Genomic DNA, 24039 nt, shown 5'->3' with positions numbered 1-24039 from the left:
ATCTTCGTTAGCCAATTTAGTTGTAGTAAGAAGATTATTAACTAATTTGCAACAAAATATGTTTTATTTAATTTATATAATATTTTATCGGTTGATAACAAAAGTTAAGACGAAGATTTCACTATGATATTTTTTAGACGGAAAAATATCAATCCAAATAAAGAATGATTATGACAAAAATTGAAAATTAAAATTTTTTTGAGGCTTTTTTTGTGTATATATATATAGTAAAATATTTTTTATAATATATTATTGGGCCTTTATATCGATAAAAATTAGAATAAAAAAATATTTTTTGGCGAGGCCTAAAGCGCCACCTCTCCCTTGGGCCGGCTCTATATCATGGGAGAATTTTTGGTTGGTTGGGTTTGGATAGTTTGGAAGTGCTGGATTGTGGGTTTTTTTTTTTTTTAAATAACCCTATTTTGAAAAAAAAAAAACACCAAATTATATATATCAAAATATTCCCTTTTTACTTTTAGTTATAAGTCGTCATTTGGAATGACGACTTCTTTAAGGAAGCCCAATTCCAAATGGCGACTCCCCACATAGTTTTTCTTTTTAAAAAAAAATTCATTTTTTTTTAAATTTTTAATGAAATTATATATATAATTAATTAATATAATTTATAAAAATACATAAAAATAAATAAATAGAAATTTTAAATTACAAATTTTTTTTAGTAAATCCAAGTTCCAAATGGACATTTCTCAAAGGTTTTTTTTTTTAAAAAAAATTAATTCAATTTTTATTGAAATAACAAAAAGTAATATATACATATATATATATATATATATATATAATTCATAAAAATAGATAAATAGAAATTTTAATTTACGATAAAATTTTAGGAAATTTAAGGAAATTTTAGATAAATATATTACTTTTGTTATTTCAATAAAAATTGAAATAATTTTTTTAAAAAAAAAATACCTTTGGGAAATCGACATTTCGAACTTGGGCTTCCTAACATTTTATCGGAATTTAAAATTTTTATAAATCTATTTTTATGAATTATATAATTATATATATATATATATATATATATATATATTACTTTTATTATTTCAATAAAAATTGAAATATTTTAAAATAAAATAAAAAAACATTTGGAAAATTGGCATTTCGAACTTGAATTTCCTAAAATTTTATCGTAATTTAAAATTTCAATTTATCTATTTTTATGAATTATATTAATTATATATATATTACTTTTGTTATTTCAATAAAAATTGAAATACTTTTTTTAAAAAAAAAAACCTTTGAAAAATGCCCATTTAGAACTTGGGTTTACTAAATTTTTTTCGTAATTTAAAATTTCTATTTATTTATTTTTATGAATTATATTAATTATATATATAATTCCATTAAAATTTTTTAAAAAAAAATTAAATTTTGTTTTTGTTTAAAACTACGTGGGAAGTCGCCATTTGGAACTTGGGATTCCTTAAAGAAGTTGCCATTCCAAATAGCGACTTATAACTTAAAATAAAAAGGGAGTATTTTGGTACATTTTTTTTTCAAATGGGGTAATCTGGTGTTTTTTTTTCTTTTCAAAAAGGGTTATTGAAAAATAACACCCCTAGATTGTGTGTTGCATTTCAATCAATTTCATGATTGGGTTGGAAAAAATGTGAGAAGAAAGGTGAAGATTTTGATTTGGATGGCTTCAGTGTAGTGCTTATGGAGGATGAGAAACAAACATATTGTTCAATGGTGAAGTAGGTGATAGAGCATTTGTTTTGTACAATGTCGAACACTTTCTTGACTTTGGTTTGTAGCTAAGACAATGCTTAAAACTTGTTATGATTTTGCACACTTATGTTCTAATCCTTTAGCATGCTTGTAAAGTGAGTAACACAATGTGATTATAGTGGGTTAAAGTACCTCTTATACTCAATCTTCAATATATTTGCATATAAAAAAATTTATTTAACTCATAATAAAAACTTTGCAGCTTGTGAAGAAACAACAAAAAGAGGTACTTCATTTCATATACAAAGAGAACGAAGTGTTGAAAGGGGATTGTACAAAGAAAGAGAAATCCAAATTGTGTAGTGTGTGAGATGAAAACTGCAAGAAACAGAGATAAATAAATAGAGAAGGTGATGTGAAAAAAAGATAAATATAAAAAAAAGATGAGGTATTAAAGTTGAAAAATAAGAGATGTTTAAATATCATCTTCTCTATTTATTTAGTGCATTCATATTCTTCAACAAGTTCAACTCCTATTCAATTCAAGAATTTAATTAAAATCGGTTCTGAACTGAGTATATGTAAAGGTTTGATCAAGAACCAGGGTCTAAACTATTTCACAGTTAAGAACCAGTTTAAAATTACCCTATGAAACGCAATTTGGTACATTAGTATCAGTTCGGGGTACTTTTACGAACCAGTTTTTAGAAATTTGCGAACAATTCGCTATTTTTAGCATACAAACAACGCATCGCCACCCTATATTTACTTACACAAATTTTTATTAACTACATTACTATATTTCCACGAGTTCCTATGCAAATGCAGACCATACACGTTAGCAATTATTCATTGCACCTCTATGCAATTAGAAACGTTGGACTACCCTTATTTATAGATAGCTTAGTTCCTAATATTTTCTAAACAATCGATGTGGGACTAGTTCCAACTCTTGAATACTTGTATTATTTTTTTTTATAGAGACTTTTATGTTTGTTATGATTATTAAGGGCGGCTATAGTTAGACCCATGTAGCCTTCTACAATACACAAACCCCTTTTGACTTTACATAACGAGTATCTACAATATCTTGATTGTAATTACTTAAATTTGAAATACTATGACACTTGTTGACATGTGTAGTGGATGAAGATTAACACCGTGGTATAAGATCACATGGCAACATCATTTATGTTACATGAAAATTAATATTTTTACTGAATGAAAATTTAATTTCAGCGTACTGCTTTGTATATTAAAATTGATCACGAACTGAAACAGCGTATCCACGTAATAAATATTCGGCTAAATACCATTAGTAATCCCTTAATTTAATTTCAATTAACGTTTTAGTCTTTTATATATATTTTTTCTTTCGATTTGGTCATTTATTTTAATTTTAAGTGACATTTTGATCTTTTATGTTTTACAACATCAACAATGTTATCTTTTTTTTTTTTACAAAAATTCATCAAAATTTTCAAATAGAATCCATAAAGTTAATTATATTTTGTAATATAAAACAAATTTGATCAAATTCGTAACTCAAATCTTCAAATAAACTCATATTTGTCATTTTTTATTTGATGTTGTTGGAGATGAAAATATGAGTCTATTTAAAGATTTAAGTTATGAATTTGATGAAGTTACATTATATTGAGGATGATAATTAGTTTTATGAGTTTTGTTTGAAACTTTTTATGAATTTTTGCAAAAAATAAGGATAATATTGTTGATATTTTAAAATATAAAATATTAAATTGTCACTTAAAATTAAAATAAAGGACCAAATCAGAAAAAAAAAAAAAAGATAAAAGAATAAAACGTTAACTGAAATTAAGTTAAGGGACCACGGATGGTATTTAGCCTAAATACTTTGAACATTACTTACGATTTACTATATAACAAAAAGAATTGCGAACCACCTGAGTATAAGCAGGTTTTTTTTAAATAATGGTATCATACCCGAACCAAAAATTAGGTTGGTTTAAAATTCAATGGTTCAATTAACCCAAAGTCCAAAATAAAACTGAAGCAGCCCATTAAGGTTTTTCTTTTCGTCAAATACCTTCAAAGCAAATTTTGAGCTTTTTTTTTGCTTCCCTCTTTCGTCACCACGCTCTGTTTTGGTGTTCCCTTCAAAGCTATGGAGAAACAAAACGGCAATGGAATTGAACCGAAGAAGGTGAAGAAGATACTGAAGACGAGTTCACTACAAATAAACCAAGAAGATGCATTTAAGTTGGTTGGTTCAATAGTTGAAAAGGGTATCGATGATGATAGCTCACAAAACAACACAACTCCTTTCTACTCTTTTCCTAAACCCACTGTTGTTCCTTTCCCTGTTGCTCGGCATCGTTCTCATGGTCCTGTATGTAACCCTTTTTCTTTGTAAAGTTTCAACCTTTTTCTTATTCTGAGTAATGCAATTAAATAAAATAATAAAAATTGAAGAATTTAGTTGATGGTTTATATGGTTGTTAGTGAGGAGGGTTGTTTAAAAACAACGAATTGAGATTTGCTGAATGATATTGTAATGATATGGAATGGACACCTGACACACACTGATAGCTAGAGGCAAGTAATAATTTAAGAAAATAGAAGTGATTTAATGCAATTATTTGTGTCGGTTTCGTGTTGGTGTCTCACACCGCCACATGTTGGAACCATGACACGCCTTCAATTTGACGTGTCCGTGCTATTTAAGTAATGGTGGTTTACAACATTCTTCCTTTTCATTGTATTCTGGGTCATTTTGAGATAAGTCCATAAATAAGATGGTAATTTGTTTAGCAGATTCTATGTAGAATTAACCTCTTATTTGTTCTACCATGTTTGTTGAGCCTATAAGGTATAATTTGGTCGAAAAGTATGTATGCTTATATTATAGACTTATTTTAGGGGAGAAGAGAACCGCCTGCTAGAAATATACTCTCTAACACTATATCTTCAGCACTCTCTAAATCATTAAATATACCAATCATCAAGAGAGTGTTGAAGAGATTATGTTGCTAGCACTCATCATTCATGTTTATTGTGAATGTAGTATGTACAATGAATAGTAAGCCTCGTGGTCTGTTTCTTAGAATTTGGTGATTTTACAGCATTGGCGTCCACTGAATAAGAAAGGGAGTTATGATCATGACAATGATGATAGTGACAATGATGTTGAGGATGAAGAAGACACAGCTTTTATGGAGTTTGAGAAAGTTGCTGCCTTTGCTAATCCGGTACAAAGGAAGAAGACAAAGGGTTTAGATTTTGAAAAATGGAAAGAGATTACTCAAGATGATAAATCTTCCTCAGGGAGGTATTTAGAAAAGGATGTATCAAACTCTAGCCAAACTTCAGGGAAAAAGAAGAAAGAAAAAGGTGGTAAGAATGACAAGAAAATCTCATCTTATTCAGACGATAGTCTCTTTGCTTCTACAGCAGTGGATGATGCTAAACCACAATTTGATACTTCAAATAAGGTGGAGTATCAGAAAAAAATTGAATATGGCTTAGCTTATGGTGACAAGAAAGAAAAAGAATTTGCAGCTGAACGGGATCGAGTTTGCTCCGATAGAATGCCTGACCACAGTTTTGCATCTGTAGATGGGCTACGGCCTGAGCAAAATCACTTCATAAGTGAACAAGAACCCACGTCTATTGAGAGTGAAATTGATTATGAGAATCGTGCTCGGATCCAGCAAATGTCAGCTGAGGAGATAGCAGAAGCCAAGGCTGAGATATTGGAAAAGATGAGTCCTGCATTACTGAAATTACTGCAGAAAAGGGGGAAGGAGAAGTTGAAGAAACCCAGTAGTATTAAATCAGAAGTGGGTACTGTTAGTGAACCTGTGAATCGACATGCTCAGAGTACTCAAGAAGCTAAACATCCGCAGACAGAGGATGACCTGCCATCCAAAAAACAGCTGGACGATAAGAATACTAGCAGGAAGACTTCAACCACCACAAGTAGTAGCTCGTGGAATGCTTGGAGCAATAGAGTTGAGGCCATTAGAGAGTTACGATTTTCATTGGCTGGGGATGTTGTTGATACTGAACAGAAGCCTGCGTATGGTATGCCTTATTCATTCTTCATACGTTTTCTTTTTGTGTAGATTTTGAGTTCCAGTATCAAAATATTGCTATAAGTGATCCTTGCATCCGCAACTGCATCATGATCGTAATTGTGGCCGCATATGTTTGTAATTTTTCATAATATCAAGGATTGTGGTGGAACCACTACCACACTTGTATATCGATATTAATACGGGATCTTCTCTATATAGATATTTGAGCATGTGGGAAATCTATACGCAGCTAGTGTTAGTTTATATTTTTCAATGTTTGAATACTTTTCTTCATGAAACAATTTTTTTCCTTAACTTACACATTACAATTGGTATTTAAAATTTATTTTCTTTCCAACAAGCTGGGGTCATTTTTTCGTTACTACGCTTCTAAATGCACATGAACCAAAAATAGTTGGCATTTCCATGGGTACTGTATAAACAATATATTTCTAACAAATAAGAGAGGTTTAGATAAATGACTTTACAAGGTCTTAGGCTGTCTGAGAGCATCGAGTGGATTACTACGCCCTCTTGTATCTTTTGGCCAGAAGTTAAATATTTGCAATGATTCCACTAAAGAATATAATTTCCTGATGATTTCCTTTGCTATCTAATATTTTCAAGTTCATTGACCGCATTGTTTGGTTATTGTTCTATATTCATCATATCCGATGTGAATATAAATTTTAGCACTCACAGATATCCATCGACATCACTATTATTCTGTATTTTCTGTTCAGATGTTAGCTTTGTTGCATATTAATTGATATCCTAATCCTGATTATTCTGCTAATAAGGTTGGGAAATAAATATATATTTTGATTTTTCTTCTATGATAATTCTTCTAGTCATGATGCAGATGATGTCAGTCAACGCGACTATCTGCGGACTGAGGGAGATCCTGGTGCAGCTGGTTATACAATTAAAGACGCAGTGGCACTTACTAGAAGTGTGGTATGTTATGCGATGTATCTTTTAGTTGGATGCAGTTGGGATGGATTTGAAATTCTGAATGCAAACTTAATAAATAAGATTTATAGTATTTTCCATTTAGTTACATATTATCTTCCAAATGTTAATTTTTTAGGTTCCTGGACAAAGAGCCCTTTCATTGCATCTCCTTTCATCTGTTCTTGACAAGGCACTATACTATATTTGCAAAGACAGAACTGCAAATATGATAAAAGATGGGAACGAAGTCGACATGTCAGTTGACTGGGAGGCTGTATGGACTTTTGCACTTGGTCCTGAACCAGAGCTTGCGTTGTCACTAAGGTGATTTTTGTTTAAGACCCAATTTGTTGGCTTCATCAACTTCCTTCAATAGATGAGTGGAAATGCCTGTTTCTTTAAGAAAATGTATTTTGTCGTTGTTTATCTTTAAGTTGGATGTGCAGTTTATTTTTCAGTTAATCATTATGCATGTGAGTTGATTGGTTCAGATGTAAGGAGAATTCCTGCCTAGTTATATGTATAGTTGTATATCATTTCCATCTGAGATGTGACATGGATCCAATGAAGTTAAAGAAGGCGCATATCTGTTTGCTCGATACTGAGTATTACTAGCCTGGTCACTATAGAAGCCATCATCATATTAGAATCCTATTTTAGAGTACATTAGATGATTCATTATCAAGGGTATTTGTTCCTTTAATTAGAATTAGGAGTGTTTATTTCATAAAAAAATTCGCTACTAAATTGAGAGATTTACTTGTGTGGGTAATGAGGAGTTATAGCCATTGATCGGAATTTCAATGGTTTTGATTGTAACCATATTCATACACGTATATAATAACCATTGCAATGTTTAGACATCAACCACCGATTAGTTAGAGAGTTGGGGTAGCACTATAGTAGAAAAGATGGTAGAAACTCGGCTTAGGTGGTTTGGGCATGTGGAGAGGAGACCTGTAGATTTTGTAGTGAGTAGAGTAAATCAAATGGAGGATAGTTAAAGCGTTAGAGGCAGGAAAAGACCTGGGAAAACTATAAGGGAAACTATTAGAAAATACCTTGAGATTAATGAGCTGGAATGGAATGAGATATGCTATATGATAGAACACTATGGCGTCGTTTGATCCATGTAGCCGACATATGTCAATATAATATTCTAATATTCAGAGTTTATTTTCTTTATTTATGTGTCTATGCTTGAATCCCTTGTATATTAAGAGGTACCTACTGAGATCCTTAATTGATTAGCAATATGGACATAATAGTTCTTGTAAATCTTGGGAAATACCCACATTTGAATTAACTTTTAGGGTTAAGTAACACTTTTTCCAAATTCTAATATGGTATCAGACCTTATCCTACTATCTTAGATCTATTATCGGGCTACCCAATATTTATCTGCGCTTTAGATGTCCAATTCTACACGTGAGGGGGTGTTATTATTGCAACATTCACATTTGTCCACACTCTAGATGTCTAATTATGGGCATAAAAGGGTGATCCCTTTCTAGATGTCTAATTATGGTCATAAGGAGGTGATCCCACATCGACTAGAGATAATGATAATGACCAAAATAGTCCTTAAAACTTAATAAGACTTCACGATCTTCCTCTTCGTGCCGGCCGCGCCATCGCGGTGAACGACAGATGTTGTGTGAGATCGTGCAATGTGTTGCGCGCACCTAACAACCATGCAACTTATAAGGCTTGAGCAATCCTCACCTCTTGAGATTGCTTTCGAGGTTGAGATTCTGTTATGCTTCATCAAGATTTCATTTGTGGGCTCTGAAGATCAACTTGCAAACATTACAACCAAGTCTGTGTGAGGTACTAGGATAATTTACTTATGTAACACGCTGGATCATCTAACATAATTGTTGAAATTGTGGGATTTTAGAGAAAAGGAGGAGAGAAATAATAATAAAGGTTTGAATATTATTGATAATAGTTTAATGCTAACTTGATTACAAAAGACTCAATACTAATCTCTATTTATAGAGAAACATAGACTCAATCCTAAATTAGGAATAAATCATAATAATAAAGAGAGATATTCTAAGATTCTCTATGATTATAAATTGATCATAGAAAATAACTCAAGATACTCTAATATAATATAAAAGATATTATAAGATATGTCTAATATTCTAACACTCCCCCTCAAGCTAAAGTTTACTAAGCTTTAGCTTGCTACAAGAAAATATTTTGCTCCACAAAATAATAAAAAATATGGAGAGGCAACTCAGGGATGCATGTGAAGTCGGAGAGAATTGCTATAAATATAGCCTAGCCAGATAGTCTGATTGATCATCAGCCTGAGAGAAATTCATGGCAGGCAATTGAAAAAAAGCAAGCTCCGTTCTTCTAAAAAACTGCATTTGGAAGCTTCAAACCAATAATAATGGAGACTCAATATTTAAACTTAAATCTGCTTCAAGGAGAGAGAGGCGTGGTTCAAGGAGAGAAAGGCAAGGCTAGTGCATCTGGGACAAATTGCCAAGGTAAAGTAAGTCATGAAAATAAAAGGCACCGTTAGAATAACCACTAACGGAAGAAGTCATCACTAATATAATTCATATGTGGAAAAAGGGACACCACCGAAATGATCGTCGGTGGGAATAGAAGCCACTGTTATAATATATTAGTAAGAACTAAATTGCATGACAAACATCGAAGAAGAAGCAGCGCGACTCTAACGAAACAAAGTCGTGATCAATCAACGGAATAAGAAAATGCGTCCAAAACAGGAGAGATAATGGCTGTTTGAACAATGACACATATTTTCGTTGATCAAAATTGGAGAGTAAGGGCATATCTGGAACCATCGAAGAGAGAATAATCGTGCACCAAGAAGAATCTTATCAGTTGAATTGCAAATCTTCCAAACCTGTCAGCTAAGAGCCCACTCATAAGGGGTGCAACAGCTGCCACGACAAAGGCTGGAGAGTTTCCTCCACCAAAAATCCGATCCCTTCTACTAGCAAGTGACTTGTGAGTAAAATCATACATCTGCAATATCTTATTATCCCAAAAATTATAAGCACAATCCATTTGTTTCAAACACCTTTCAAAAGGGTAATCCCCAAATTTTCCACATGGTTTACACCCCATAAAATGAGTCACAAGTAGCCACCTATGATCACAAAAAGCAGGATGATAATTCTCAATCATCTATTTATAACGATCAACCAAAATCCCCCAATAACCATGCAAATAATAATGATTCTCAAAGTAAACATTACCACTCTGTTGTTGCCCCTACCTATAAGGGCTACCTTCGTGGGGTATTATGTGCTATTAGCTCTTTAGCTCAGTTGGTTGGAGCGCCAAACCCTAATGGGTTGTGGAAAGGTTTATAGAACCCTAATAATTTTTTTTTTTTTTTTTGCGCAATGAACAGTGCTGCAACTGATCTGGTGAAAATAAACGAAAAGCTACAAAGAAGGGGTAAATCGGAATTGGGACACGGTTTATCAAGAAAAAAAATCTCACCAAATGTTGGAATGTTAGAAAAAAGAAACTATGATTATATTCCCTAATTGTTGGGAACTCAGCAGCGGAATAGAGGCGAGATCGTTCAAGGAGGATCGAAATAGGCTCTAGATACCATATTGAAATTGTGGGATTTTAGAGAAAAGGAGGAGAGAAATAATAATAAAGGTTTGAATATTATTGATAATAGTTTTGTTAGAATATTAGAAAATATCTTATAATATCTTTTATATTATATTAGAGTATCTTAAATTATTGCTTAGGATCAATTTATAATCATAAAGATATCTTAAAATATCTCTCATTATTATTATAATTTATTCCTTATTTAGGATTTAGTCAATGTTTCTATATAAATAGAGATTAGTATTGAGTCTTTTGTAATGAAGTAAACATTAAGCTATTATCAATAATATTCAAACCCTTATTATTTTCTCTTCTCATTTTCTCTAAAATCCCACAACTTCAACATGGTATCAGAGCCCAACAATTAGGGAATATAATTATAGTTTCTGTTTTCCAACATTTTGGCGCATTTTGACGCCTCTCAGTTGCTGCTTGGTCAGTCAATCACGCCTCAACCTCGCGATTTCAAATCTGCCCTCGTATTCTAGTTTCGGGCTACAGTTACACCTACTACCTTCAAGATCCGCCGTCTCCTGCTGCTTTCCATCTACTGTCGCTGCTGGAAAAGTTTTCCAGCAAGTTTTCCGAAACAACTATTGTCTCTCCTGTTTTGGATGCATTTTCTCACTCCTCTGATTGATCATGACTTTGTTTCATTAGAGTCGCGCTGCTTCCTCTTTGGTGTTTGTCATACAATTTAGTTCTTACTAATAGATAACAACAGTGGCTTCTATTCCCACCGATGATCATTCCGGTGGTGTCCCTTTTCCCACTGATGAATCATATTAGTGATGACTTATTTTCCCATTGATGATTATTCTGACGATGTCTTTTATTTTTATGACTCACACTTTAGCATGACAATTTGTCCCAGATGCACTGGCCCCATCTTTGTCCCAGATGTACTGGCCTTGCCTTTCTCTCCTTGAAGCACACCTCTCCAATATTATTGGTTTAAAGCTTCCAAATGCAGTTTTTAGAAGAACGAACCTCGCTTTGTTCAATTGTTTGCCATGAATTTCTCTCAGGCTGATGATCATATCGGCTATCTAGCTAGGCTATATTTATAGCAATTCTCTCCGACTTCACCTGCATCCCTGAGTTGCTTTTCCATCCTTTTTATTATTTTGCAGAGCAAAACATTGTTTTCTTGTAGCAAGCTAAAGCTTAGTAAGCTTTAGCTTGAGGGGGAGTGTTAGAATATTAGAAAATATCTTATAATATCTTTTATATTATATTAGAGTATCTTAAATTATTGCTTAGGATCAATTTATAATCATAAAGATATCTTAAAATATCTCTCATTATTATTATAATTTATTCCTTATTTAGGATTTAGTCTATGTTTCTCTATAAATAGAGATTAATATTGAGTCTTTTGTAATGAAGTAAGCATTAAGCTATTATCAATAATATTCAAACCCTTATTATTTTCTCTTCTCATTTTCTCTAAAATCCCACAACTTCAACAAGTTTAATGCTAACTTGATTACAAAACACTCAATACTAATCTCTATTTATAGAGAAACATAGACTCAATCCTAAATTAGGAATAAATCATAATAATAAAGAGAGATATTCTAAGATTCTCTATGATTATAAATTGATCATAGAAAATAACTCAAGATACTCTAATATAATATAAAAGATATTATAAGATATGTCTAATATTCTAACATTATAAGATTTCATTTGTGGGCTCTGAAGATCAAATTGCAAACATTACAACGAAGTCTGTGTGAGGTACTAGGATAATTTACTTATGTAACACGCTGGATCATCTAACATAATGCTTCAGCTTGAGTGGGATGGATGATTATATTTTTTGTTATCCTTATTTGTTTAGATAGGGATAATTGATTTGATCCCAAAATAATAGGATTCAGTTTTCTTTCTAGATTATAGTGTATGCATGAGTGCGAAATATTCATATTCAACTAGCCTAAGAGTACCATAGCAGCGGCGGAGTACCATAGCAGCGGCGGCGGCATCCTTCTTGACCTGTGCTGTGACTATTTTGTTGTTAAATCCCTTAAAAGCTGGAGCTTCACATTGTTCCGTTGGTTATTTTCTTCATTTTAATTAGCTATCTCTCTTGTCATGTTCTCCTTTTGTCATCCTATCTCTATCTTGTATTCTTTCTTGCCAATCTGTGTTCAGCTAAAATGCTAAACATTGCATCCGTTAGATCCAGTATGTGTAGATTGGCTGGCACCTGAAATCACACTGTGATCAAAGCCTTTATGCACTGCCTCAAGCTCCCAATGTCCAACAGCTTCTGTGAGTGCCTTTCATGATTTGTTTTCTTATTTGATTAGGGTTAAGAGTCTGGTCTAGTATCAGTATACCTTAAGGGTCAATGTTTTGTCTTCGTAACACATCAATTACACACCATTTGTCAATAAAATATTTTAAATTCTAATTCATAGTTTATTCTCTCTCTTTTCCTCTTATAATTTCAACAATTTCAATACTCTAAAGTCTAAACATTTATTCAATTGTTGTATTGTCTTATGCAACAAGCCCTAGCTATCTGTGTCTAAAATTCAATTGCAGAATTGAGGATCTAGATTGCTCCCTTGATTCATACCTTTTGTTCTCTTGTAGTTAATGACAAGGAGACTTGTTGGTGATGCTTGAAAAGCCTCTTATTAAGCTACTAAATGAAAATAATGTTATCCCAAATTATAATTAAATTTTGACAATAAATTGTACTGTTATGTTGTGATCCATATGCTATCTGAGTCGCTTTTGATAATTAGCTACTACTGATGAATACTTCAATTCTTTCAAAGTATATATTGGCAGGAGTATAATTCTATATCCCATTATATGGGCTTCTTGTAATGGTTTGTGCTCTGATTTTTCAGGATATGTCTTGATGATAACCACAATTCTGTGGTTTTGGCCTGTGCAAAGGCTATTCAATCTGCATTGAGTAGTGATGTGAATGAGAACTACTTTGATATCTCAGAGGTAACTTCGCTTATCATCTATATTTATTATTTTTAATCTTATACTGTTATTCCGTGTTTCTAATTCGATTCATCTGTAATTCTTTTACTTCCAGAAGATGGCAACTTGTGACAAGGATATTTGCACAGCTCCGATTTTTAGGAGCAGACCAGATATTGCTCTTGGATTCCTTCAGGGGGGATACTGGAAGTACAGTGCAAAACCTTCTAATATTCTACCTTTTAGCGAGGATTCTATGGATAATGAGAGCGAGGAGAAACATACAATTCAAGATGATGTATTTGTTGCTGGACAAGATTTTACTGCAGGTCTTGTTCGCATGGGGATCCTTCCCAGACTTCGCTATCTTTTGGAGGTAAAAAATAATTAATCATGATGAAACATTTGATATCACTAGATTGTGTAGAGACACTTAGAATTTGGTGGAAAAATTTATAAGAAAAACTTTGAATATACCTGTAGTCGACGTGCAACCTCAGCACACCCCTTCATGCTTAGGACTAGACATTTGGAGTGCGGACAAATGCAAGACCCAGTAACAGATCTAGAACAGATCCTGATACTATCTTAGATTTTTGGCTAGCTAACGCAAACCTAAAAGCTAGTTCTAGGGGAGAGGAATGCCCAAATTTGATAAGGAAAACTTTGACCAATATCTGTAGTCGAAGTGGGATCTCAACCAAGACATAATTATTAAGGATGTTTTTCTGCTTTAGAATCTGTAAACTTCGATTTCAAACTCTTTATTTTCTAATGGTTGCAGACAGATCCTACAGCAGCTTTGGAAGAGTATATTGTTTCTATACTGATTGCTATAGTAAGGCATTCACCTTCATGTGCTAATGCAGTGCTGAAGTGCGAGAGACTTATTCAGACAATTGTGCAACGATTTACAGTTGGCAGTTTTGAAATTCGATCTTCCATGATAAAATCTGTAAAACTCTTGAAGGTCAGTCGTAATTTTAATTTCATTTTATAGGTGCTGTGCTTGCTTCATATGTATTATTTTTCTTTTTATGTTTGAGAAATTATTTTTGCATTTGCTGTTAAGAGAATCATTACTAATGTTTCAATTGATTTTGTAAAGGTCTTAGCTCGATTGGACAGGAAAACTTGTCTAGAGTTTATAAAGAATGGGTACTTTCGTGTCATGACTTTGAATTTATATCAACTTCCTTTGACCATTGACAACTGGTTAAAGTTAGGGAAGGAAAAAATTAAACTCAGGTCTGCTCTGACTATTGAACAATTGCGTTTCTGGAGGGTCTGCATTCGATATGGATATTGTGTGTCTTACTTCTCCGAGTTTTTCCCTGCCTTGTGTTTTTGGTTGGATGTTCCTTCGTTTGAAAAACTTATCGAAAGTGATGTTCTGTATGAATCTAGTTGCATCTCTCGGGAGGCATATCTTGTTCTGGAGTCTTTGGCCGGAAGACTTCCAAATTTATTTTCGCAACAGTGTCTAACAAATCAACTTCCCGAGTCCTCTGATGATGCAGAGTTCTGGTCTTGGAGTTATGTTGGTCCGATGGTTGACTTATGCATAACGTGGATTGCAGCAAGAAGTGATCCAGAAGTATCAAAATTGTTTGGTGGGCAGGAAGAAGGGAGAAGCGACTTTGCTTTAGGAGGAGAACTTTCTGCGACTCCTTTGTTGTGGGTGTATGCGGCTGTGACTCACATGCTTTCCAGAGTTCTTGAAAGGGTGACATTGGGGGAAGCTATCAGCCTACAGGAAGCTAATGGGCATGTGCCATGGCTTCCACAATTTGTTCCAAAGATTGGACTCGAGTTGATCAAATATTGGCTTTTGGGCTTTTCAGTTTCCTCTGGTGATGAATCTTTTTTGAAGGAACTAATTCATTTGAAACAGAAGTGTGATATTGAAATGTCTTTGGCTTCCACCTGTTGTCTAAATGGAACAATCAATATTATTACTAAAATTGATAATCTGATACGGTCTGCCAAGACCGGCATTTGTAGTCCCTCAGACGAAGAACAAAGTCTATCAAAAGAAGGAAAGGTGCTTGAGGAAGGCATAGTTAATAGTTGTTTCGTTGAATTAAGGTCTATGCTTGATGTTTTCATGTCTTCAGCTTCTTCAGGGTGGCAGCACATGGAGTCCATTGAAAAGTTTGGCAGAGGAGGACCGGCTCCAGGTGTTGGAGTTGGCTGGGGTGCCCCTGGTGGAGGATTTTGGTCGAAAACAGTTTTATCGGTTCAAACAGATGCAAGATTTCTTATCTATTTACTGGAAATTTTTGAAAATGCTTCTAAAGAACCCAAAACAGAAGAAACAACCTTCACCTTGCAACGGATTAGCACTGCCTTGGGATTATGTTTAACTGCAGGACCTGCGGATACAGTTGTTATAGAGAAGACATATGATCTCTTGCTCCATGTCTCTGTTTTAAAAAACCTTGACCTTTGTATACAAAATTTTCTCCTTAACAGAAGGGGTAAAGCCTTTAGGTGGCAATATGAAGAAGACGACTATGTGCACATCAGTATGATTTTATCATCTCATTTCAGGAGCAGATGGTTGTCTGTAAGAGTGAAGTCTAAAGCCGTGGATGGCAATAGTTCTTCTGGCACTAAGGCCACTCCAAAAACTGATGTGCGTTTGGATACGATATATGAGGACTCAGACATGTCTTCCACGACAAGTCCATGCTGTAACTCTTTAACAATAGAATGGGCTCGACAGAATCTACCACTTCCAGTCCACTTTTACCTTAGTCCAATAGCAATGATTCCCTATACCAAGCGAGCCGGTCCTCTAAAAGTTGGCAGTGTACATGATCCCACTGATTTGCTTGAAGTTGCCAAATGTGGACTTTTCTTTGTTTTAGGCATTGAAACAATGTCCAATTTTCAAGCAACCGACATTCCTTCTCCTGTTCAGCATGTATCATTGACATGGAAGTTACATTCATTATCTGTCAATTTCCTTGTGGGAATGGAAATACTTGAACAGGATCAGGGAAGGGATACTTTTGAAGCTTTACAGGATCTTTATGGTGAGCTTATTGATAAGGAAAGGTCTAACCGAAATAAAGAAGTTATTTCTGATGATAAAAAAAATATTGAGTTCCTTAAATTCAAATCAGAGATTCACGAGAGTTACTCGATATTTATTGAAGACCTTGTCGAGCAGTTTTCTGCCATATCTTATGGTGATTTGATTTTTGGCCGGCAAGTTTCGCTATATTTACACCGGGGAGTTGAAACTTCTATTCGACTTGCAACTTGGAATGCACTGTCTAATGCTCGTGTTCTTGAGCTCTTGCCACCTTTAGAGAAATGCTTTTCTAGTGCTGAAGGATACCTTGAACCTGCAGAGGTAATACATAAATAACTATACGTTGTTTTACTATTGGAACATTATGTACAAAAAATATTTTTTATGCTTTTGATACCTTTTCTTTTAAAATATCTTTTAAAAACGAAGATATAAATGTCATTTGTATGTTGTTATAATTACAATTTGTTGAAAATGTGGGTGTTTTAAGTGTGCTTTCAAACATAGAAGCATCAGCTACAGGGTCCAGTAGAAGTTTTTTCTCTTTTATCAAAGCTAAAATTGGTAAAAGACAAAAGTTATTGAACAAATTCTTTAAAGTGTTAAATGAAAATTTTAATCATCTTTTTTGCACCTTTAGTATCTGTGTTAGATTTAGCTGCTGGGGAAGTATTTTAAAATGAGCTTAAAAAGTATTCTAAGAATGAGTAGAATAATGAAGATGTTGATGACGAAACAATCTTTTAATTTCAAGCACTTATTTATACATAATGTCTGATTTTGCTAATCTATTGCTGTATTGATAATGTTATGTTTCATTGCAGGATAATGAAGAGATTTTGGAGGCTTACGCCAAGTCATGGGTTTCCGATGCCCTTGACAGGGCTGCGATTCGAGGATCAGTTGCATATACTATGGTTATCCATCACCTTTCTTCATTCATATTTCATGCCTGTCCTGTGGATAAGTTATTGCTGCGCAACCGGCTTGTTAGGTCTCTCTTGAGAGATTATTCTGGGAAACAGCAACATGAGGTGAGCATGTTCCCAATGCTTTTTTCCCTGATTGATAAATGCTAACTTAGACAAATCTCCATTCAGAAATTGTGCTGCCACACACATATCAAATAAATGTTGTGTGTGTTTGCCATGTATAGAATTGGAAGATAAGTCATGTTTACTTTCTAAAAACATTTTTAATTCTCCTTTTCAATTTTCATTTTGTATATTGGTGGCTGAAATGACGTTTGGTTATGAATTTTACTTTTTAATTGTGAGAGAGAAGATAAAAGCTTACTAGAGAGAATGCGCTTTTGAAAACACTACAAACAATGTTTTGATATTTTTCAGAAATATTCAATCTATTTTTAATATGAATTTTTGAAAAATTTCATAATCCCTTCTATAATATTTATTTTATTAATGAAAATGAAGACAGAAAACACCTAAAGTAAGGACCCTAAGATTTCCCTGTATCTTACTAGTCCTTATTTTAATGAGCAATGTTGCATCTGCATATACTTACATGATAATGGTGGTTATTGATAGAACCACTGGTATCTACGACTAAGCTGAATTGAATCAATGAACAATACCTAACCAGAACCAATATGATGCTGTTAGGAATAGTAACTCTCACTTTATTGAATTGAATGAATATAGAAGATGATACAATAGATCCCTCGATCTTGTCCTGGTTCCTCAACCAGTGGTTACAACTAACTCCCAACTAACTCTCTCATTCTCACTTACTTTCCTTTTATAGAACAAACTCCTAACTGCCTAACAAACTCCTAACTGCCTAAGCCAAGCTTATTAGACATGTGTTACAATTAGGAAGGCTTCATCCAAACCTTCCTATTTCCCCTCTTATATACATTTCTAATAGTAGGCTTTGGCCTATTCCTATCAGTTATTTAGTAGGACTTATGCTATTTGCAACTGTTACTGATTGAATTTCTGTTACAGGGAATGTTAATGAGCCTCATTTGCCATAACAAGCGATCAGACATGGATGAGCAGCTGGATAGTCTACTGCGTGAAAAGAACTGGTTGGAGTCAAGGATGAAAGTATTGACTGAGGCATGTGAGGGAAATTCCTCTCTTCTGACACAAGTAAAGAAGTTGAAGGATGCTGCTGAGAAAAGTTCCTTGTGAGGTGTACAATCATGTAAATATTGGAGATACAAAAAGAGCAACAAAGGCTGTTAGATTATGTAAATGGAAACTCCAATGTACTGATTGGAGTGTAGTTACATTTGTTTTCCTTGATGGAATGGTTTCGTTATCAAGATTTTGTGCCGGAATGCTGATGCATTTTAGGATATTTAAATATAAATTAGGATTATTATTTTTTCTTATGACAATGTTTTTTCGTAATTTTATATTAAAATCAAACTCGTACCATGCTGATACACATATTAAGAAATTGAATGAGAAATAAAGGGGAGCTAGATTGTGTGATGAGGAAGCGACAAAGGAGTTGAATAGAAATCCTGCATTCACCCCAAGAAAATGGAGATTTTGATTTTGATTATTAAAAATGTAAGCGTGCAAATAATTGATTTGAATAATATAATGCATTTAATATGCTTTCTTATTGATAAGTGGAATTTATTAACAAATGCTCAACTTTGACATCAAAGTGAGCAATCTCTACCCACTATTCTAGAAAGTTAAACTAAAACAGGGTAGACAATCCAAATCCAATGAGTCAAGTAACCAGACTAGGCACAATCAATACATCAAATCTCTATTTTTACAACCACAAACAATGATATAGGCCTCATTCAAAGAAACAAACGAACATAGTGAAAACTATACCATAACTTCACAACATGAAACACCAAATTAAAACAACATAGAACCAAAATATATTAACATCTTTAATCTTTTAAGACAACAAATCACACCCATCTAAAAATATATTGAAGCAATATCAGTAACAAGGCACACTACACATTTTGAAAAAAATATGCATAATTTCCTGACTCATGATTACTTTTTGTGAAATTCAGATACAATAATGACTTAGATACGTTAACAAAATTTTCTTAAAAAATTACATACCTTTCTAAAGAAGAGATTGATCATCTTTCTTTAATAAATAACTATAATGATCACAATTTTCGTAATACATTTTTATAACCCCTATTTTCTTTTAGCATCATAGTAAATATGTTTTAACTTTTATATTATGATATCAACAAAAATAAAATGAAAAGAACTCAAAATAAGTATTGTCTCAATGAAATAGCAATCAATTCAAAAATATTTTTAACTGTATGTTCTTCCCTATTACAATCATCCATAAAAAGAATGGCTTCTAAATCTATATCTTTAAGAGATAAGTCTTTCGTTTCAAGAAGTCGAACACCATCTTGAAAGGAATCAAAGTATATCCTCCTACAAACTTGTCTTAACTTTTTTATAACCAATCTTTAGGATATATACCTTTGTGTATCAATCCATCATGATGCATCTTGTATTTATCCGATAATTTTTTATATATTTCTGAGACACGTATCCGCCCACATATCATAGAGTATCGATACCCCATATATGACCCATACAGATGCTTCTTCAATTTCAAAGTATACCAAACATAATAGTTTATTGGTCAATAAAGCAATGAAACAATTTTGGTTTTTTTTGCAAAGACATAGAATTTCTCCTTGATTAATTCTATGTGGTTAATCATGTGCAAATATGTGGTTAATTTAGTTGAATAAATATTAATTTAAATCACCGCAAAAAATATAGTTAAACTAACTATAAAATTAATCATAATTTTCAACATAGTATAAATGAACTATCAATTCAACTGAATTAACCACATTTTAACACAATTAATCAAGTACTGCATATACACACAAAAAGTAGATGTCCATGAAACATTTTTGTAATTGCTTTTACGAAATCCAAATATATTTTCTTATTTTCATACGTAAAATATTAATACATTTAAGTCTCACCATCATATACATAACATGAAATCCTGGTTTCAGATACATAACATGAAATCCTCCACCATGAAGGTAATTAGATTTAGAAGACAGCCATACAAATTAGCAATATATATATATAATTTATTTAAAACTAGGTGACACTTAAATGACTTGCTTCAGTTGGTTCCAAATCTTCATTGATGCCATAGCTTTTTCATTCCTGCACACATGAGCATGCAAATGAAATTTTAACAAACACATAATCTTGCAATATGCATGGAAAAAATAACAAAAAGATAGAAGTATTAATGCATTCTTACAATTTTACTTGCTGGAATTGAACTTGTTGGTGAATTTGGGATGAATCTAGCCCACTGTGATAAAATAAGCTTAAATTAATCCTATAAATATAATAAATAAATATAAGAAATGAATTAAATGAGTGTGAAAAATGTAAACATTTTTTGCAGCAGCACTGAAAGCTTCTCGATGTGGGATCTGAGGGTTGGCTGCTTTGATGCGCTGGATCTCCTCTCTGACAAACATACACATCAAATCAAACATTTAATTTAATTAATAATTTATTGTATATTATAGAAACAAAATAAACAGTGTAAGGGAATGTAACAGTTCCACCATCTTGTAGTTGTGGTTGGTTAAGTATAGTGAAATAGTAAATCCAATAAAGACAAAAAAAAAACATGCATCTCTCTCTCTTCTTTTTTGCACTTACTTCATGAAACGGTTGTATGCAGATGGGAGACGGTGCTTCTTTTCAGGTGCTGCAAAAGAAATAATGACACAAGTTAATTTCTTTGTGTGTTAATTAACATGTTGAAAAATGCATCTTATATCTTTAGAAAGAATTGTGAAAAGGTTTGTTAGAAGTTGATACGTTTAACAACAAATGGTGCTGCTTTAGGAGACAATGACTCGGTCGATGTAGTTGGTGAAGAGGACGAAGAAGACGTTGCTTGACCTTTTTTGCAACTGTAAACTCCCTGCTACAAACAAAAAGGAGATAAATTATTAAATAAAATATTGACACTGATGACTATTTTACAATCGAAGAATTTGAATGTAATGAAGTTAAGAAAATAATGAACCTGGAGAGTGAGGGTGTGATCGACTAGAGTATGATTTTTGGAAGTCGGTGGTCTAGTGGTGAGAAAAGAGAGGTTGCTGCAGTGTCCACATTTTACTGTCACAGTGTCTAGAAGCCTCTTGCATGGGATTCCAACCTACACAAAACACAACATGATGATGTTACTATATAATATATATTAATTAAAAAGAATAATATAATATGAATTAAATATTATTGTTACATACAGCAAGGACAGTGTTACAGAAGTTGCAACGAACGTAACAGAGGTGTTGATCAGATGGTGGAATCAAATCCATGGTGAGTTTCTCCTCGTTGTTCATCTTTGTTTTCAAATTAAAGGGTAACTAACTAAAAGTGTAGGTACCTTTTAGTAGAGAGAATTGAAAGAATGAGTGAGTGAGTGAGTGATATATAGCAATAGGAATAGGAAGAGGAAAAAGGTAATGAGATCAAAAAGAAGTAGCAGCTAGCTAGTCTTATAGTACAATATTGTTGCAGTGTTTATATTGCAGACATGAGCACCATCAAGCACTTACATTAATTAATTAATTAAACCATCCAGAATTATTACCAACTGAAATTGGTTATAGATATCCAAACATTCTGATGATATCTTGAGTGAAAAAGAAATAGAAAGGATGGTATGATAGATGTAATATATTGGTGATGTGATAGAAAGAGAGATCGAAAGAAAATAAGGTGTTAAATAAATGTAAAAAAAGTGTAAGTAAATAAATATAATTATTCAAATTTAATATATCTTTAGTTACTATTTCTTTTTTTAAACGAACCGTCAAAACTCACACAATAATTATGGAAAAGTAGAAGATTTCAAATGTAAACATATCAAATATTTTTACAACTATTAGTTAAGTATCTCAAAACTCAATTTATGTTTGTTTTTCTTTATTTTCGTCTCATCGAAATCAATCAAGTTACACCCTCTTATCATGAAGGCAAAAATGATAGTAAATTTCTACTTTTAGTATTAAAGTGGATAGTCCATCTAAAAATTACAACAAAAAATATAGAAGAATTATGCTAGGGTGGTTTGGAAAAAATTATGCATTCCTTTGGAGGAAAGAGAGTATTGGCCATTGATCCTTGCACGTTATTAATTATGTTGTCTTGCTTAATTTGTCTTGGGATATTTTTCTAAGTTCTCCATAGTCGGGTATTTGTCAGTTTTTTCATTTGGTTTTGGACAACAGTTGTTGGAGAATTGGTAATGATACTTTGATTAACTTTTGGTCCGATAATTGGTTAGGTCAACCTCTTGTGGATAGACTTGGGTTTATCTCATTGCCTTGTGTGTTCCTTACATACTGTTGTAGATTTTTTGTCTGATTACTCTTGGGATATTCCTACTTACGTTACTTATTCATTTTTAGACATTGCTGCTAAGATGCATCAGATTATTACTCCTTCAATTGAATGTGAGTACCTACTGGTATAGAGACTCACATATTCAAGGATTTTATCTTTTTACAAAACTCTTCATACAAAACTCTTCATCTTGAACGGTTGAAGCTTAATTGGAGTATGATATGGAGTGTTGTAATTCCTCCTTCCAAATCTTTTTTTGTGAATATGTGTGGTGGTGTCATGTTGTTGGCTATGCTCCCATGTCTATGAAACTACTAATCATCTTTTCTTTGAATGCATTTTTGCTACTTAGCTGTAGAATGGATTGTCCTATGTTTTGCAAATAAAGATAGGTTTTTCTTTCATTTCTTCTATTCTTGATCTTTGTAGTAAGAATTGGAGTTCTCAGGTGAGAGACATTATATCCTCTCCGTTGTCATTTATATTATTTGGCTTTCGTGCAACCAGTTAGCTTTTAATAACAACTTGGTTATTATTTCACGAGTTATTCAACATGTCTCTTCTGTTGTATCTTTCTCAGGTAGGTTCTTTAAGAGTGTGGTTTCTTCATTAATACAAAAATTCTTTATTCTCAAATATTTTTCTATTGATTGTCTTGCCCATAAGGCCTCTATTATTACTTAAGTTAATTGGTTGAAGCCTTATTTTGATTAGATTAAATGTAATATTAATGGGGTCTATTGAGATTGTCTACTCTAAATGTTGGTTTCGACTTTGGTTGGAGTGTGATTCTAATCTTAGGTTAGTTTTTTAAGCTTTTGTATTTTTAATTTTTATTATATTTATTAAAGTGCTATAAATAATAAGTAGTAATTTTGAAGAGCTAATATTTAATTAAGATGGCATTTCTAACATGTAATGACTTTGCAGTTTAATTTTTGCTTAGAAAAAAATGAAAGTTATAATGGATATTTTTTTGTTAAAAGGGATAACTCTTAAATGAATTTCTGTAAAATCAAAAAATTGGTCTCTAACTTTTGACTTAGTATACATACCTTGAAAAAATCTTTCGAATTTGTTTACACCTTTATGAAAGGTAAACTAAAAAATCACGTCACTAAAATTTTCATTCTTTCTGATTCAACAGAAAACGATGTTGGTAGTTTACAATTATAGGGATCGACGCTTGAATGGTCAAAGTAGAGGATTATCAGTATTATTAATATAATAATTAGTGCTGTTTTTTGTCAACAAAAAATAAGTGAAATTCTAATTACACATATTTCAATATTGTTAGGTGGTGGTGTTTTAGTTTATGATTATATAAATTAAT

The 24039-nt window shown here is 32.7% G+C and overlaps 2 protein-coding genes across 3 annotated transcripts; one reads left to right on the top strand and one right to left on the bottom strand.

Annotated features, from left to right (window-relative positions):
• The first annotated feature begins 3707 nt into the window (after window positions 1-3707).
• LOC101497906 (transcriptional elongation regulator MINIYO) lies at window positions 3708-18685 on the top strand. Of its 2 annotated transcripts, none has more exons than XM_012712881.3 (10): window positions 3708-4066; window positions 4800-5760; window positions 6616-6710; window positions 6844-7031; window positions 13199-13304; window positions 13402-13659; window positions 14068-14253; window positions 14392-16647; window positions 17151-17360; window positions 18294-18685. In XM_012712881.3, exons 1-10 carry the CDS (start codon window positions 3842-3844, stop codon window positions 18480-18482), a joined length of 4674 nt encoding a protein of 1557 aa, XP_012568335.1. In that variant the 5' UTR covers window positions 3708-3841; the 3' UTR covers window positions 18483-18685. The 2 variants fall into 2 exon arrangements, with proteins under 2 accessions (XP_012568335.1, XP_004490227.1); XM_004490170.4 differs by having other exon boundaries at window positions 3709-4066; window positions 13399-13659.
• Window positions 18686-20230: 1545 nt separating this feature from the next.
• On the bottom strand, window positions 20231-21978 carry LOC101497348 (protein CRABS CLAW-like). Its single transcript, XM_004490169.4, has 7 exons — window positions 21605-21978; window positions 21379-21513; window positions 21168-21273; window positions 21006-21054; window positions 20732-20807; window positions 20593-20646; window positions 20231-20492 (listed from the first exon to the last, which is right to left on the bottom strand). Exons 1-7 carry the CDS (start codon window positions 21698-21700, stop codon window positions 20487-20489), a joined length of 522 nt encoding a protein of 173 aa, XP_004490226.1. The 5' UTR covers window positions 21701-21978; the 3' UTR covers window positions 20231-20486.
• Between the last annotated feature and the right edge of the window lie 2061 nt (window positions 21979-24039).

The sequence above is a fragment of the Cicer arietinum genome, chromosome 2 (assembly GCF_000331145.2).
Source record: "Cicer arietinum cultivar CDC Frontier isolate Library 1 chromosome 2, Cicar.CDCFrontier_v2.0, whole genome shotgun sequence".
In the NCBI taxonomy this organism is placed as follows: domain Eukaryota; kingdom Viridiplantae; phylum Streptophyta; class Magnoliopsida; order Fabales; family Fabaceae; genus Cicer; species Cicer arietinum.
This window is presented reverse-complemented; position numbering and strand designations above follow the sequence as displayed.